The sequence below is a fragment of the Gallinula chloropus genome, assembly GCF_964237585.1.
Source record: "Gallinula chloropus genome assembly, chromosome: 2".
NCBI classification, from domain to species: domain Eukaryota; kingdom Metazoa; phylum Chordata; class Aves; order Gruiformes; family Rallidae; genus Gallinula; species Gallinula chloropus.
In genome coordinates, this window is record NC_140086.1 from 121,741,726 (window position 1) to 121,760,257 (window position 18,532).

General features: G+C 36.0%; 1 protein-coding gene across 1 annotated transcript in view; it reads left to right on the forward strand.

Annotated features, from left to right (window-relative positions):
* The window catches only part of NEK10 (NIMA related kinase 10), a gene marked incomplete at its 5' end in the record, with an annotated part of 90,468 nt that overhangs the window by 28,064 nt on the left and 43,872 nt on the right, over positions 1-18,532 (forward strand). Inside the window, one exon of the mRNA XM_084280378.1 lies at positions 3,754-3,829. Within this exon, the coding sequence (XP_084136504.1) occupies positions 3,754-3,829 (76 nt within the window). The remainder of the gene's footprint in view (positions 1-3,753; positions 3,830-18,532) is intronic.

The window sequence follows — 18,532 nt, forward strand, 5'->3', positions numbered from 1 at the left end:
GTTTAGAAAGATCCATCTAATGGTGAAAGTTTGTTAATTTTTTATTTTTTCTGAACAGACTTATAAATAATCTTCAATGGAGGATGCCAAGCTTCTAACCATTAGAGAAATTAACTGCAAAGACATTGTTTGATGAGGGTTGTACAGTAGACAAAGCACCAAAAACTATTACCATGGAAATTTTATTTTAGAAAACTTGTTTGCTGTATTGGTGTACCTGCCACTCCCCTCAGTGTACAAACTCTAATATATTAGGAGGGTAGAATAAATTGTAGTGGTGATAAGTATGTAATTCACATGAACCTGAAAAAAAATACAGTAGTATCATTGTTCTAAAATGACATGTGCAGATGAAAACAACCACTAATTTAAAGCATCAACAACAATGGGCAGGTAGCCAGTAAAGCTACAAGACTCTTCACTTGTGGAAATATGTCATCCACTGGTATTTTGTTTTTTTCTTTAGCTGCACTACAAAATAACCATTGCTTGTTTTATTTTTGGTCTGAAAGGGATAATTTTTCCTTTTCAGGAAAATGGGACAACCCAACAGCCAAAATGAGGGGGTTTGTGAATTTTGGGGGATGGGAGAGTTGCGCATCTAATGCCAATTTTTTTCCTGTGTTGCAAGACTCCGTAGGCCAATAAGAATCCTCTGAAGTGGTAGACACTTCAATAATTTTAGGACTGCTGTATCAGATCAGGGACTAGATTAAAGCAGTGTGAAGCCAGGCTAGAAAAGGCATGAGCTAACCTCATCTCATCCGGTGTTTGTGTCTTGATGGTTTCCAGACACAGTGCAGAAGAAGGGCAGACTGTGTTTGGGATCCTTTTTTCCTATTGGCAAAAGGTTATTAGCTCATCTTTCTCTTAGAATCTTGCTCTGTATCATAAAGATGGGTTTACAGTTTTTCCTTTGGATGGACAGGTGCAGCATGCATTTTTGTATCCTGATGCTGGTAGTGGCTGGATGGCTTGCCTGTCCTCTCTCTCTGTTTTGGGCTCTTTGCCTTTGGTTGTCCCAGCCTTTGTTTTGGTTCATCTAATTTACTGGCTTACAAACTTTGACTGGCCTTTTCAGTATAATTCTTTAAAGGCTTTTCTTTTTGATTTTTCTCTGGGCATTTCCATTTCTTTTTCCATTATTCTACTGATACTTACTATGTTATTGTCAACTTTGATGTAGTTCCTTCCAACAAGTACTCACAACACTTCTGTCAATTGATTGGTTACTTTTTATGTGAGGATGGAAATGGTAGGAAAATGTTTTGAAGCTGTAAGTTTTGTATTTCATTCTGAAATTGATGTGATTTGTGATGAGGTGCATCTATATTCATACTGGTACGTGCGAATTGGTTAGGTCTAGCTTCTGAGGATGGGCCCATCCCTGTACTTAAGACGTGTCTTAATGCTTGGTGTACCACTGGATGAATTAACTGCAGTAAATCGAGATGGTTGAGGAAGAATTTTGAATTTCAGGAGTGATCAATAAGATTGTAATGTAAGAATCACTAGATCAGATTTATGTGGCTCTTTTATCAGCTTTTAGCACAGATAATTGAGTAAAATTCAGAAGTGGTTGAGCAAGTATTGAGTAATCTTGCTCTCACAATTCCCTTCCTGCTTCTAAGACATACTGCTATGTGAAGCTGTTTCAGGAAATTTGCCAGATACGACTTGTTGCAATGGGTCCTCATAAATCAATCCTCAGGTCACAGCTGAAACGATGAACACCAGTTAATAAGGGTCATAATCTTTGTTTAATGCTATGGGAGGCAGGCCTCTCACAATTCCCAGAAATTAAATTGTTTGTTAGCTATTGTAGAAACTTTTGGCATCAACTACCAAATAAATAATCCAGGAGTGTTTAAAACTGCAGACAAATTTATAAGATGCAGGCAGATGCCTAATTATGAGGAGAAATGTCACTAGTTTGATGCAAGTTTCTTTTGATTCAAATCTGTATTATGGACTTGAAAAAGGTAAGAAAAAGGATTTATATTTAAGTAAAGCTGATTGTCCTGTGTGTTTCATGCCTTAGCTTGGGTGGCACCAGTTGTATTTAGGCTGGTATCAAGACATTAGCAGAATTTGGAAAATGTTCCTGCCTGTGAAATGTGGGTGTGGGATATTCCACTCCCCACCCCGGCCCCGTTTCTGAGGATCTGAGCCTAGAAGGAAGATAATATATTTACTCCACCTTCCTGATTTTTTTTTTTCATATTATCACTAATGTTGTATTAAATTAGACTACTTCCCAGACAGAAATGTTCAGTCTCCCATTTCCTTTCCTAAATCCTTCAAGCTTCAGGAACTGTATTTATGAATTGATACAATGTCTTAATACTCTTTTTTAATAGAATATTATGTGAAGGTTTCCACAGCAGGAAATGTAGAATGAATCACCATAATTAATTCAGGGAAGTATCAACACTGCACAAGCTTCTGCTCCTTTTGGGATTCATATTCCTTGGAGCAAACTGCCTGAGGAGTGTCTTAACTCAGGGGCAAAAGGGAGGCCTTCAACTGATCCTGTTAATTTAGCACTCTTTCTACTTACATTTTGGAAGCACTGCAGGGTCCTTCTTTGAACATTTTGTTCAAACAAAAAATGATCTGTGGCATGGGTACCTACATTTGTCTTTCTTGTCAGAGGCCCTTTCTGAATAAGAGATCTAGTCCATTTAGGCCTTGAGGCTCGCACTGAGCGAGAAACAACAGAAACAGAGTTTGTTTTACCTGTGTTTCCTCTGATTTGCAGCTTTTTTTGATAAGTAGGAAGATTTTGAACTAAAATGTTTATTCGCTATCTTACTGTAAAAACATTTGGAATAAGAATGCCATAGGCTCTGTTCAAGTAGAACAGGTGCCTTACAATATTTTAAACAATTTTCTCTACCACAATAATCTTCACAATTTTGAAGTATTAGTATTACAATACAAAATTTGTTAAGGGGTTTTAACCAGGACAATTATTTTCTCTTGTTCTCTTGGATGTAATAAATTGCAATGTGTCTTAGCTGTGTTGTTGCATTGAGGCAGCAGTAGACAAATAAAAAAATAAAAAACTGGAAATGTTTTCATGGAGCTTAGATTAAAAATAACATCTCTAAAACTCTGCCTGACAATTTTGTGAAAGACTACCTGATAATTACACAAAAGGCACTTATATTAACATAATTGCATGATCACCTAAACCTACAGCTTTTGTCACAGTGTAAGGTTATTTCAATGCTGTTGTTTCTTACCAAATGCAATCTTTGAACATGAAATATTCAGATATTAGACTGTCCCATACTCCTTTGAAATTACATTTCTGAGAACGTGCACCCTTCCAAACCAGGATAATTTGAAGGAAAGCGAAACAATTAGGAACTTCATTACATTATTTTTTTCCATTAATTTGGACAATAGATCACTGCTTATTAGTTACTTCCAATTGTCATGCAGTTGATTGCAATATACGAAGAGAAACTTGAAACTGGTCTTGCAGTTGGGATTGGAAGTATCAGAGGTTTTTTTAATACTTTAAAGCTAGTAGGCCTGACTCAAACAAGTTATTGTTTAATGTAGGGATAGGAAGATAGTATGGTCTATTTCTGCGAAACGTAAAAGAGAAAAACCCAACAAACCCCAACATCCTTTTCACCCTTCCTCCCCCAACTTTTCAGCTGTTTTGAACCATCACCGATTGTCATGAAGAGAAGTTGGTTATTGACATGTGATTTTAATTTTTTTTTTCCTAAATTGTAGCTGACTTTGGGCTTGCAAAGCAAAAGCAAGAAAACAGCAAACTTGCATCAGTAGTGGGAACCATTCTGTACTCATGGTAAGTACTCCTGCATCCAACATTCAGTCCAGTGACTTCCATCTTCATGGTTGCTTTTTTGGAGGCCAGCTATAATGGACCAAGGTCCCAGTTACCTACCCACAGTAGTTGGTTGCATGCCTATTTTGTTGTTGCCTATTCTTGCATGTGGTGTTTAAGTTGGTGCAAAAATGAAGTAAATGCATTTGTGTGACAACTTACTCATTTACCTATACCTCCTATAATGTGCTTTAAAGCTATAAACAATATAATTTTAATTTTAATGGCTTTTAATATAATTGTGGCTTGAGTGTTCAGTTATGTTGAACCTTTTCTACCTTTGGAAAAAAAATTAAATTGGTGCTAGTGGATTTATTTTGGATCAACAGACATTTGGTTATAGGGACTGAACTGAAAAAAAAATTTCCTGAAGTTTGAAATTTTTAAAGGTGGAAAAAAAGACAAACATCGCTTGCAATTTAAGCTTAGTAAGCACATAAGTGACTGTTATGAAATTTTGGCTTATACAATGCATTATTGAGGCTGCTGTATGAGCTGCAGTTTCCTTTGGCATTCTGTTCATGGTACCAGTGGTGCTACCTGAGTTCCTAAATTACTACTGACTTGGGTTTCATTTCCTCAGGAGCATGGGATGGAAAATATTTCCTATCCAAAAGGTTCCCCTCAGTATGTAAATAGTGTATGTAATTGTATGCATGTCAGATTCTCTCTAACAAAAGTAACTGTGGATTTTGGTGTTGCATGATGCATAAATAACAAATGTGCTTGTTAATCAAAGTTACTGTATTGCAAACAGAGGTGAGCAAATGTAATCTGGGCAAGAATCTAAATTATGGAAAACACAGGTTTAGTATTTGTCTACCAGCAGTTGATGTGTTCTGGGCCTGACATTTAAGGTGAGAATTTCTGTTGATTGAAATGCTACAGTCAGAAATCAATTAAGGATTTGCTAATCTGTGCCACAGTTATGGATCTCTCTCTTCATTTCTAAAATTATTGATTAAGCTTTGTCTACCCTAACTATTGCTTTATTAAGGAAATATGTTTACAATATTTTCAGTTGAAGCCTTACAGATCCAAATATTCCTCATTCCTGCATGGCCTTATTCCAGCTTCATTTCAACACATTTTTATACAGCTGCTGTTCCCTCTCTTCAAAGCCACTCTGTTGGTTCCATTCAGTGTTTGCATTCTAAGGTCAGAAGTTTGTTTACTTGTTTTAGGGATTTTCTGGTGCGCTTGTTCCCACTACTATTAATTGAAAATTCTAGCTAGTGTAAATAAAGTGAAGTTTATTTGGCATAGGGAATAGAAAAAGGAAACTACAATGAATGACACGCAGACAAACCAAGGATGTTGTACAGAATGCATCCTGTAATATTATTTTCTGTTTTTATCATAACTTTTAATTAAAATATACCTTCCAATAAGGAGAAAAACCTGACAGAACATTATATCCTAAATAAAACGGCAAGTGGTTTCATCCTAAATATCTTCTAAAACCACTGCACTGACTGGAGCACTGACAGTGTCTTTTACAGAATTTTACAAACATTTTTTATGTCAGTCATCTTCAACTTTCTTTTCTGATGTGGTGACCACATGTGGTGGCCATATACCTGCCAGAATGCTTAGCCTGTGTGCCTGTAATAAGTAATTAAAGGTTCCAGGCTGTCAGGAGAGCTATTGATGGGTCTTCTGAATTAAGAGGGAGAGTCAAGAACTCATGTGTTCAGCAGTTGAATGTTGCCACTTTTGAAATTGTTATTTCTGTTTTTCTATTGCCAGAATGATGATTGACACTTAATCCCTAAAAATTGCTCAATCATAAAGTGACTTCACGAGTGAGTCCTTGTGACGTATTAAATATTCAAGTGCTATACCTTCAAAACCAATCCATATGCTGCTGCTGAGCAAAAGTAAGGTGATTCCAAGGCTGACTTAGTTGATTCCCAAAATACTTCTGAAACATAGCACAGTCTGTGAGTGACGCTGTTTGTGTGGCAAGGTTTTGGTTCTAGAGTGTACTCTAGGGGTGGCTTCTGTGAGAAGATGCCAGAAGCTTCCTCCATGTCTGATTGACCCCCTATCAGTCCTCTCCAAGACAGAACTGCTGCTTGCTAAATCTGAGTCCATCAGTGACAATGGTACTGAGAGGAATGAGAATATGTGAGAGAAGCAACTGTCCAGATACAAAGGTCAGCAAAGGAGGAGGAGGTGCTCCATGTGCCAGAGAAGAAATTCCCCTCCAGCCCATGGAGAAGACCACGATGAGGCAGCCTGTCCTCCTGCAGCCCATGGAGGTTAATGGTGGAGCAGATATCCACCTGCAGCCTGTGGAAGATCCCATGCCAGAGCAGGTGGATGCCTGAAGGAGGCATCCATGGACAGCTCTTGCTGGAGGAGGTAGAGAAATTAGGAGTGAAGTTGGGCCTGGGAAGAAAGGAGAGGTGTGGAGGTCCCATCTCTTCACCTCCTTTGAAATAATTGATTTGTTTTGTTCTGTTATAGCTGGGCAGAGAAGCTGTTGATGGGAATTTATTGTGTTCTTTTAAACAACAGTTGCAGATAGAGTGTCTGAAAGTGAAATCATGTTTATAAGTGTCAGGTTCCAAACCATGCGCTAGTGGGCCTCAGGGTCACCGACCCATAATTTTCTTATCCTATGTACAGTCACTTCTTTTTATCTCCCCTCCTCCCCCCCCCCCCCCCCCCCCCATTAGATTCTGTCTCTGTCTTTGGGTCTTTTCACATTTTATTGGAAATTTTTATTTAAGAGTAGAGTAGCGTTCTGTAGATTAAAAAATATATTTGTGTATTGTTTACCACATTTATTCTTATACCATGTCTTCATGTACGGGAGGAAGTTTGCATCAGAGAGAGGGTTTGGGCAGTTCTTTTTCTACCTCTTTGTCCAGTTATTTAGATGTAGGCATGAAGATAAAATGTCACTCATATCTTCAGGCTCTCAGTAAGTGATCTTTTGGGACCACTTTTGTTCTACTCCACGGGCAAAATCATGGAAGCAGCGATCCTTGCCTATCTGCAGTCAGAAAAGAGAAAGATACAGCACTGATGTCTTTGTATTTAAAATGCATGCTTGAGTAATATTTAAAATGACAGGCTGAAGCATTAGAGTCTTTCCAATGTCATAATAATTTAAGAATGTTAAGAAGGCTTTGCAAACAGCTGAATGCACTGGATGCAACCTTCAAGGTACTTGGATATACATACTGTGTATGGCAGGGAGCTTTTTGATATGGAAACCTTTTCACAAGGGATGAGATGAACTGATCGAAGGTTTTAACACAGGTCATAAAGTGGAAGTCAGAGCCTATAGACTTAATCAGTGCTTGGGCTATGTTTTTTAATGAATTAAGTAGATGTCAAGGGCTAAAATGATAAAAATATTGAGAATGTCTATCTACAAAAAGCAGCAGTATTCCTGAACAAAAAAAAAAAAAGGGGTGGAGGGTGGGTGAGAATAAAGAAGTGAATGAGCTGAGACATTATTGTCATTTTAGGGTGACAGAAATTGCTTTTAAGAAAAAATGTGTCTGAAGTAGTGTCTGATGCTTATTGTTTAAATCTGGCTATGCAGCATTATGCAGAGCAGTTCAGATAAAAACAATCAGTGTACGTACTAACCATGTTTGGTTTGGGGGTTGACTGAGTCCATTTACTAATGTAATTTTTTAAAAACTGCGTCATCATAAAATAATAGCAGAAACAGTTTTATGTTTAGAGAGGGGCTTATAGAATTATGCTTTGCAATTGTGATGGTTTTAAAATCTACTTCATACTAGGTTTTATTCTACTAGCATACTAATTAAATTCCTTTTAATTGGTTATGTCCTTGAATTAAAAAATCCAACAATGAGTATGTTTAGAATACCAAATGTATTAAATGGATGTGTTTACACTTAATACATTAAAAATTGAGGAAAAGACTGCTTTAGGGAATTGATAATGAATTCTGAACTCTTTTTCCAGCTCATAAGTCACCAGAAACAATCTGCTCCAAGTTAGTGGTGACAGAGTCTTTATTATGCTGCTGTCTCTAAGGACTTCCCAAAAGAGACATGGGAAATTGTACATTTGTTGAGAACCGTATTTCCTTTCATGTGTACCTGTCATTTCTGGGTTTAGCAAAAATGATTGTAGCTTAGGAAGGGCATGTATCGGGAACAGATCAAGAAACACAAGTAGAAGTTATCTGAATCGTGGTTATGATAACTGTTTTGTATTTGTGTATGTATGCAGAAATTCAGAAAAAAAAATGTAGGGAATGAGGTAAAGTCTGAGATTGGGATGGTATAGAGAATCCCATCATAATTCTTTGAGAATTTGACTGATTTTGAAAAAAAATGTGGGGAAACTGAAGAAGAGCAGACCCCTCAGATATCATTAAGATGTTGGTAAGAATGTTCCATTTTAATTGGTAAACTGACTTGGTCTTTCTACAAATGAATTGTTCTGAAGTGATGCACAGAACAATGTTATGCAGGATTTGGCTTTTTGTGCTAAGGTTGAGGCTTTTTTCTTTGTGATGTTTCAAATAAACTAATTTTTCTGGTAATTGGAGCTACTATTTTACTTGTGTCCCTCATCTCCTCTGCTCTGGAGGACAAAATACTCCATCTTAATTTCTGTTTATGGGCTACACAGTGTTACATTACCCAAATTTCTCGTGCTTCTATTTATAGCCATATTTTGAAGGAGAACTGGATATATCAATATTGTTATATGATTTCATTCAGAGATTTGCAGTAGCTTGTTCTGGTGATGTGACAGTATTTTTACTTATTTAAAGCATTTTTTTTTTGTTGGGAAGGGTAATTTTAGATGAGGGAGTGTTTTGTACTTCATACGTACTTAATTTTTAGCCTGCTTTATGATGCTGTGTGATCAAACTGATTACCAGTTTTTCCATTCTTTCCTCCAAAAATAACCTTTGAACCATTTCACCAGTTTCTTTCAGTGTTTGTGGAAATTTGGATAGTGAGTAGAGACACAGTTTAATCTTTTTGGGAAGTAAGACTGTTTACGCTCAGCTGAAATGTTAACTTCCTCTAAGATTCAGTTCATGCTGTAATGTGACAGTGGGTCATTGTGTTTAAATAGGAAACTGAGAGTTCTCTGGGGTGAGTAGAAAACTAGCAGTAAACTAGTTTTTGCTCTAGTTTTGCCATCCGTGGGACAGCTGGCTTCTGGAGAGAGGATTTGCTGACTTGATTACAAGGTAACAGAAGTTAAATAATCCTTCCAGTATATTAATACAGCATTTTTATCAGAGGTTCTTCTGAAAGTCAATTAGTACAAATATTCACTCTGAAAAATGAAACACAATAATGAAATGCAATTGTGATTCTGTGGCTGTAGTTTAAACATAGGTTTATAATAACATGTGTCAGCAAAAAGTCCAGTGCTGTTGGAGGTAGAATCCACAGGAACAGTGTAGCTGAGGACAGGCAGGTAATACCACCTCTATCTGCATAGAACATTGTTTCATTGTGGACATAGTTACGAAGAAGATAAAATGGATGAACTTCAAGGAAGAACATTAGTAGTTGATTTATAAAGAGACAATCAAATTATTTACCTTTCTATAATTTTTATTAAGTAACAAATTTCACTAAATAATAACTGTCACCTCAAATTTGAGGTGACTTAGTACCATGTCAAGTATTACATAATACTGTACATGGGAATAAAACTGGAAAAGATGTGAAAACAAGTAAGAAAGCATGAAGATAATCTGTATTTGTTTCTGGAAAAATATTCCAATGGAAAGGATAAAGTCCCCACCAGAAGACATAAATTAATACTGGACAGGAGAGAATATGAAAAAAGTCTTCAACTAAAAGAAAGCAGACCACTTTGGAAGTGACATGTGCTAGTTACTGGGTTTTTTTCCTGTCTTAAGGAAGTAGTAGTTTTGCCCACAAAGGCTTAGAAGTAACTTAGAGTCATAGCATAGGTTTTCTTGTTGAAAGGGAGTATGAAAGCATACAGCTTCTATAGTTGTTTTCTAATGCATCGTGCTGATCTAAGTTCACAAGAGTTACCTAATGGTTGGAGAAAAAAAATGTTTAGGTTGTAATAATTTTAGAGAATCAGTGATTTTCTTGTCTGAAAAAAAAGTACTTCTTGGAAAACATTATTTCTGTGTAACAATTATTTTAATGGATATTAATTATTCTGTTTTTTCCCCTCAATGGCTTAAGACTTTTAATTTGTAACCACTTTGGAACAGATAATAACAAATGCACACTTTTTATTAGAATAAGATTAGTTATTCCATCAAACTGGTTTATGAGCTTGTAAATGTCTTCTAGTCCAATGTTACAAATGTTGGTTTGCAAAAATGATGTTTTAGATTTTTCTTTTAAATAATGTCAAATTAGATGAACAGTGTTACTTTGACATTTCAATTGCAGGAACTTGGAAGGGGTTTTTTTCTGGTTTTTTTTTCCATTATATTCTACCACAGATGTCAGCAGTATTGGATTCTCGGCAGATCCTTACTGCTCAGTACACTTGTGGGTTTTAAATTTGTCTTGCCATCACATTTCATCTTGCTGTCTTTGATGGTTCCTTAGTAGTGTGTTTGCTGTTTTACTGTATTTTTGGTAGTCAGTTAAAGCTATTTCCTGTATTCCTTTGTGGTTTGGGCTTTAGCTTGTGTTGTGGCTTTGTTCAATTGCATGTTTTTTTTCATCATATCCAGATTTCAAGGATTGTTCAAACTGCCTTAGTTTTTCCTTGCTTTCTTCCATATTTTTAAATATTATTTCTTTTTTCTTTTCCATGGCTGAGTTTTTTGCAGAATGATGATCTTGTTACGATAACTTTAATTGGTAGTTCTGTCACCATAAGAGTTTGTGCACTCTTTATAGACATTATTAGAGTAAGCATCAGAGCAATAATGTTCGTTAAGTGGCCATGTCTCATCAGAGAAATGTTAACACTGGATTTTTAAGGGTGTATTCTCCTCTTTTTACCCTTTCCTATTTCATCCAGTAATACGTTTACTGTTTCAAGGAATGGCCCAGCAGCTGTGGCTTAAGAATTGCTGGAGGCAGCATGAGGTATGCTAGACATCTGACTGGAAGAACAGCCACATCAAGAATTGACTAACAAGTGGCAGACTGAATGCTTGCAATACTCTTCTAGCATAATTGAAATAAAGAAAATAATTAGTAACAGATATAGGATAGATATCTGTTTAAGAAATGCTATAAAGGGGCATTGATGCTTTCTAAATGAACAAGGGTGTCATGTCTGAGTCATGAGCTAGCAGAGCACCCAGTAGTCTTTCTTTCCATTTCTTCTCTTAATTGTAAGTGATCATATTGTCTGCTTGAGATGCATCTCTAGTCTTCCAGGTTCTGATTTAAAATGGACATTATGAAAGAGTCTGTTTTGAATGAAAGAGGGGAGAGGTAAAAATAAATTATTTCCTGACACTTGAGTAGTTTCTGTGGATTTGGTCATTTGGAGTTAAACTGCCTTTAATTATATTATTTGCATTGGCAATTGATGTGATTCCTACCTAAAGTCCTCATACTTCTTGGTTATAGCTGGCCATTGCATACAAACATGTCACAAGTAGGTTAACTTTGAAAACCCCATGATTTCAGCAGATGTATATATCTGTGTTTGTATCTATTCTGCTGAAGAAAGCTCTTTTCCTGGGTTACTACTTGATGTCTAGCTTCTTCAAAATTTGAGCTGCACAAACAAGGGTCAATGATTTTATGACTGAAGAGGTAGTACACTCTTATCCAGGGATGTAGCAGTGTATTAGCTATATGATTCCAACTGCAGACAAGTGGTCTATGTATTCTTATAGAGATCAAAGTGCCCAGTTATTAAGTGGGGAGATGCAGGAAAGTGTTGCAAATATTAGTTGGTAGGATTTCTTGTTTACCATTTAAAAATTAACACATACGGTATTTTCTTTCTCCATCCTATCTTAAGAAGGGTTGATTAAAGCTTTAGTTTATTCCTAGAAGGAATTTTAGGGATAATTCAAGAATAAACCAGTGGAATTAAATGTTTTTCTCATCTCAGGATCATGTGACAGGTCAGCCAACGTCACTTGCCCTTGGCTCCTGGCCTGTTTCTCAAGGCTGCCCATTACTGTGGTTAGGGACTGAGCTACAGAATGAGGTGATATCTCAAACCTTGTTTCTTTCCTTTAGTCTTTGCCCACTTTCCCATGCTGCATTACTTTTTCAGCAGATGTTTACAAGTGAGCTGTCAAGTAATAAATTATTTCTTTAATATGAAAATATATAACAAGTTATACCTAGATCATTACCTTATGACCTTCTCTTCAGATTTCATTTACTGGCTTTTGAGAAAGTTTTTGCAGACGTCTGGATCAATATACTTTAGATTTTAGGTCGTTGAATTTTAAATTCTGTGTAAAGAAAGACAATGAAGTTACCATCTAATTCAGGTAAAATTAGCTGATTGCTTTTTTTTTTTAACATTTAATTTATACCAAATATGATTGCTAGACAGAACAGTAGTTATTAGGTAGTTACCTGGTTTAAATTTAGGTGAAGTTAACATCTCATATGAAATCAGTTATTCAAGATTTGGGTTTATTTTAGTATTGTTGTAGGATTGGATTTGCTACTGCTTGTGGTCATCTTCTTGCAGATACTTATTTTTCCACATTTCCTTTTAAATTGTAAATATTCATACAGTTTCTTGATAAGTGTAGTAATTTGGACAAAGGCACCAAAAAATGTTCATTCTGGAAGGTGTACACATCAATAAGCAAAATCTTTTTCCATTGTTTACATGTTCAGATTTGTGTTTCATAGATAAAAGTAAAAAACCTTTTTAGTTTCTTCAGATGTTTGTACAGTTAGATTTAAGGCAACTGCTCAAAGCATTTTGTGAAAAGTTGCAGTTGTAATTCACTGGAAAACATAGCTGCTTGGCAGGAATCAATTCTTAGAAGGATCTGTTGGATGTGTGTTATGAGTAACTTTTAGAATGAGTGTTTCAGGTTTTATATATCTGGATAAAATTTTAGAGATATGCTTTATTTACAGCATTTCTGTTAAAACTGACAGCTTGACAATCGGCTAGATATTTTTGTATGAATAAGAATGCCAGATGTGTGGACCATGCAGTGCTGCTTGCCTTCAATTTCATTTTTGATTTATATTAATGAAGGGAAATTTTATTTTGTATGTTTCAGAGTCTGGCTTATACTTTTCTTGTTTTAGGCTTTGTTCTATGATGTGTCTGAAGGAATAACAGCTGTAAATTAGAACTTCAATATATTTTTCTATGTTAAGCCTCCAGTAGGCTGCATATATAATGCCGGAAAGCCAAGTTACATATTAACAATACTTTGATTTGTCCTTGTAATTTACTCTGAGATGAGTATGATAATCTTGAAAATTCAGAAGTATAAAACAAGTTGAAACAGCTGTGCACATTTTGAGCTTATTTAGAAGATTGTTGTGTTTTCATTACTGAGAAAGGGGATAGTTCATTACATTCTTTAGTAATAATAAGACATCTGAATGAAGAAGCAGCTTGCTGTAAACATTGCCTTTTCTGATAGGGCCTGCAAAGCTTTTTAAATTGCCCTTGAGTCAAGTTTTTTTAAGAAGTAAAGGCCTAGAAACATGTAGTAGTTTTACACACCAAGTGACAGCAAGTTTTCTTCTAGATCAAGATATAGGGAAGAAGGCTACATTCAAACTGAATTGTATCTTTAGAGGATATTTTCCCAAGATACCTACATGCTGTATTTGTGTTTGTATCCTGATGTGGGGAAAAGCATTGCAAATAGGTGCTTTAGAAAAAAGGAAAAAGTTTATAGTAAGCCTTCAGTTGGGGATAAATGTATGCAAAAGCTCATAAAACTCCAGTACTTGTCGTCTGCTTATAAAAGGTACTTAAACATTGGTAACCATCGCCCTTGCATTGTGTTGAGAGTTCTCCCAATTTCTGGGAACATAAGTCAGTGGCACTATAAATTTTTATACTCTAAGTATTTTATAGTATGAAAAAAAAATACTAAAAAACCTGCCAAATTGCTGTTTTTCTGAAATGAAATATTCACAGAATACTGTTCTGGCTGGAAAATTCTAGAGGCCTGAAACGTATCTTAGAGTAGTAGTGTGTATGTATGCACACACATGGTGAGATTATTCATACTTGTGGAGAAGCTAGTTCATCTTAGCGTGAGGCAGATGCTGTCATGCTTTTTCAGTTTGTTTGTTCTCCACTGAGAAATTAAGCACAATTGGTTTATCCAGCTAGAAATGCTGTTTCTGGCATAACTATAGTTGATGTCTTCACCACTTCACCAAGTATCTACAACCTACACATTGCAAGAATTTCTGGCAGCTTTTTTGTTCTACCTGCTGCCATTGATACTTAAGAGGATAAATTTGAAATTGCTCAGTGGTGCCTCAGCAAGAACACAGTTGCCATGTCTGGGAATTTTTGGAGCACATTGTTTTCAGTGTGTATAAACGTGAGAGCATTTAGATACGGGTGTCTCTTGGGCAGCATACTCAGTGAACATCAGTGAAATGTATCCTTCGGTCTAAAAGACTCTTTTTCACAAGTCTGTTGTGCAATCAGGTGCTTTTTTGCCACTGCTCTGTGAGATTCAGAACTAACTTGTTTTCACCAGCACTAAATATTTATATGTGTAAAAGGAGTGAAAATATAAAGTTGCCACAAAAAAAAGGTAAAAAGGTCTGTCAGATAAATGCATGAATCTTTTCTAACTGTCTGAGATATACACTCTTACAGGAACAGTGTGGAGTCAAAGATGGGAGAACATGCAGTAGCTCAGTGTACCTCACTGGTCTTCTGCTTCTGAATATGAACACAGAAGTCCTCACAATAAAATTCTTCTGCTCTTTTCAGCCACTTTTTCTATAGTCTTTATGCTCAGAAGGGAGGAACTGAGGACAGATGTTCTGAAGCTTTTTATACATTTTATTGATTTTGTTATATTTTGATTGCCTTTTTTTTTTCTTAACAAAGGTTTTAAAAAAAGGTTTCAGTTCGGCATTGTGAGCTAAGTAAAACTGAAAGTTGTGTTTTTTATTGGAAGCTGCTTTTATGTATATAAATCTGGCCTCTTGGCAGTTGTGGTTACTGTCTCTCTTCCCTAGAAAAATGCATCCCAAATTTATGCCAGTATCAGTTGTTTTTAGTGCTGTGATATAAATTGTATCAAAGAAATGATTCAAGGAAAAAACCCCAACAAATCCCTGGATAAAACTCCGAAACCAAACCAGCCATACTACTACTGGGCCACCACAAGCATTTGTCTAAACATATGATGATGAACTAGATTAGAGAACTGTGACTTGGCTGAAAAATAATTTAGGTTATTTTTCAGGAGTATGAAGCCTTTGGTCTGACACATAATGCAGCTGCAGAGGTACTTGTGTTGGTGCAGTAGAGCAGTGATGGTAAAGAGTGACTGGGATCATTAGGAGCAAAGCAACATCTTGGCTTACAGTATTTTAAAATTATGTAGCCTAAACAACGCTTGTGAGGCTCTTTTGGCCTTCACAGTTTCATATGTACTTTAAGTTTTGCTGGGGAAAGATTGGGTATGAGTGACTCTTAGGGATTAGGAAGAGAACCTTGTGCTGTGAACATACTTCTGCCTCAGATAGTTAATGATTTAGGTATGAAGAACATTTTTGTTGTTTATTTTTGTTTAACAAAGCAATAGGAGTGAAGAACAATAGAGTAAACTTTAAAAAAAATCTGTGTGACGTGGGTGCATTAGAAATGAATTGCTGGCAGTTTTCCATGTGTTTTAGAACACACTCTCACTGCTCCGCTAGAGGCCATCAATTATTTTTTAAAGTTAATATATTAGCATCTCGAAGCACATAAAAGCTTAAAGGTTTGTAAATTCAGAGAAATGCAAATTAGTTGTTGAATGTTAACTGGATATCCATATCTTGATTTTCAAACCTGTGAAATAAATGCCCCAAACGGTGGAGTATAAAACATCTCCTCCTGTTAAGAGAGACACTGAATATGTGCTGAAAGAAAGCAGTTGGTGATTTCTCAAATTGTTGATCAACAGCAGTTTAACTGAGAGCTATGCTGGATTATTACAGGGATCTTCTTGTCACACATTTCTTGATGCTCATTAACATTTCAGATTGAGAAACAATACACAACTTCTATTTGCAGTGAAAAGTGTCCTTTCCACATCAAACCAGACATTTTTTTACTTTTGAAAGATTTTAGTAGAAGCATTGGGGAGGTATTATCACATAGGCTGTTGTCCCACAGGTATTAGCAGTCTGTCACTGACCTCAGAGTGGTTTTGCCTCTCTATAGACTAAATTATTTTAATGTAGAGGAACTTTCTTGGCAGAGACAGGTGATGTTTGGACTAGAGAATGAAACTGTTGAGATGACACTGATGAGAGAGCAATTATACATGTGAAAGTTACCTCTCTTAGCTGACTTCACTCTTTTAAAAACTACATTTCTCACCTGGTGCAAGAGGATTTATTACATCATAAAATTAAACTGAGGTAATAAGTTTTTTCCCCTGTCACCATACATTTTAAAAATGCTGGAAATTATGAATTTTTCAATAGATGTCAGCAAAAGATCCCTGAGAAAGTGTCTTTTGTAAAGAAGAAATTTTATTTTATACATAACATTTTACAAAAATATTTAGCATGATTTTTAAGAGAAAAATGTAAACAGAAGACAATGTAATAAATGATAGAATTATTGACAATAGGTTTCAAAACAGAAAGCCATGAGGGCAAAAATTTGAACTAATGATTGAAAATCCTGTTCCAGCTTTCCAGCTTCATCACTCCAGGGATAGACAGAATATCCCCAAAAGGCTTCTATTGAATTCTGTTCATAGGTGAGAAACACAAATAGCTTTCAGCAATGTTCATAGAAGCTTTTTACTCAAACTGTCAGTTTTGTGACTCCTGTTTCTTATTGCATTGCTTACAGAGCTAATTATGAAGCTGTAATACTGAATGCATAGCTGTAGCTTACAGCAAAGTATCCAGAGAAAAATTGTGACAAGCAGCAACTGCTTTCTGTTTTCCTTTTTTCTCCTTCAGGGTGATGCTGAGCAGCAGCTTTTTCTTCCCCCTGACACCCCCTCCCCCCCCCCCCCCCCAGTCATCCTCCCCCCTTTTTGTGATTCAGAGAACTTTAATTTTTACACTGATCTCCAAAAACGTGTAAATTATCCTACTGTAGTTTATTAAGATGAAAATGGACCAGCTGGTTCACAGAAACCTTGAAATGGTTTTAAAACTCAAGCATACCCTTGATTTTCTCATACTTTGAACTGAAATGGGTGGTCTTGGCCCTTTTATGAGAAAATAGACATTCATTGAAACAGGAGAGATTCTAATGTGGTATCATGCAATCTTTTTTCACTATTATAACAGTCAATGTTGTGTAGTGTTTACTAGCCTGGGCCTGAGAACAGCAGCCTCATTTGTATAGTGAAATCTGGCAGTTACAGGTGCAAAGTTTGTGCAGATCCCTTCCTCTAATTTGCTTTGAGTTCTGCCAGTAAGTAAAAAGGCTAACCATTGCAAGCAAGTGTAAGTTTATCTTTATAAGTTACAAAGATATACAGAGATATCTGAATATCTTGAAGCTAATAGAAGCTGCAGAGAGTCTTTTAGTATTTGGGACTCCTTCCCCTCCAAAAAGTTTTATCAGTTTATGGCAAGCTTATGTACCATCTCTCCTACTGTTCTAACAGTGGTAATAAGTCACTACCCATAAGGAAGGATGAATGGTGTAAGCATATTTGATACTTTACTAGCTTGCAACTGTATTTTCACCATGGGTTGCTTCCTGAACTAGACATGGTTTCTAGGCATAATTTGTATAACTGCTACCAACTACAGGAATTTATATCAAACTGTAAATAATTAATTAGAGGAATTATAAAGACTGAAAGCAATAACTGTCATTGTTAAAATCTCCTGCAGTGGTATATGCTTCTTATTTATTTAGCCTTGCACTATAGCCATCCCCTCTTCTGGGAGTTAGTCATGAAGAATCACTCTTAATTTAATTAATCCATAACTGTCTAGTCAAAATCATGTCTCATTTGGAAATAGTTCTCATTCTGTAGGACAACATATGCCAGCTTGTTCTTACAAGTATTGGAAACAGTGAATGCTGTACCAAGAGAAATGATGAGGGGCCTATTGAGGTTCTGCGCAGCCTGGGAAATCTTCACTGATTATGTCCCATGTAAAGTCAGCCTGATAGTACCGACAACATTTCTTAGAATCCTCAGAAGCTCTAGAAAATTAATGCTGTTTCAAAACCAGAATTTCCTTAGCTGTTCCTTTCCTCCCCCTTCTAATTCAGGACTATCATTTTGGAACTTCTATCCTCCAATAACTAATGTGAATGTGAGATAATCCAGTGAGGATTGTTATCTCTCATATAGGTATGTGACAGTATTAATGTCGCACATTCAGATTGGGTCAGTCTGTATATCTCTGTTAAAAGAATTTTTAAAAACCATGACAAAATAACTTCAGTGAGCAAAATTATAATTGAAAGCTTGGAAATATTTTTGCAAAGCCATATACAGATGATTTGGTGAAATGGTACAATTTCACAAGTAGCACAAACATTGATATTTATTTTAAAATTCTAATTAAAAATATG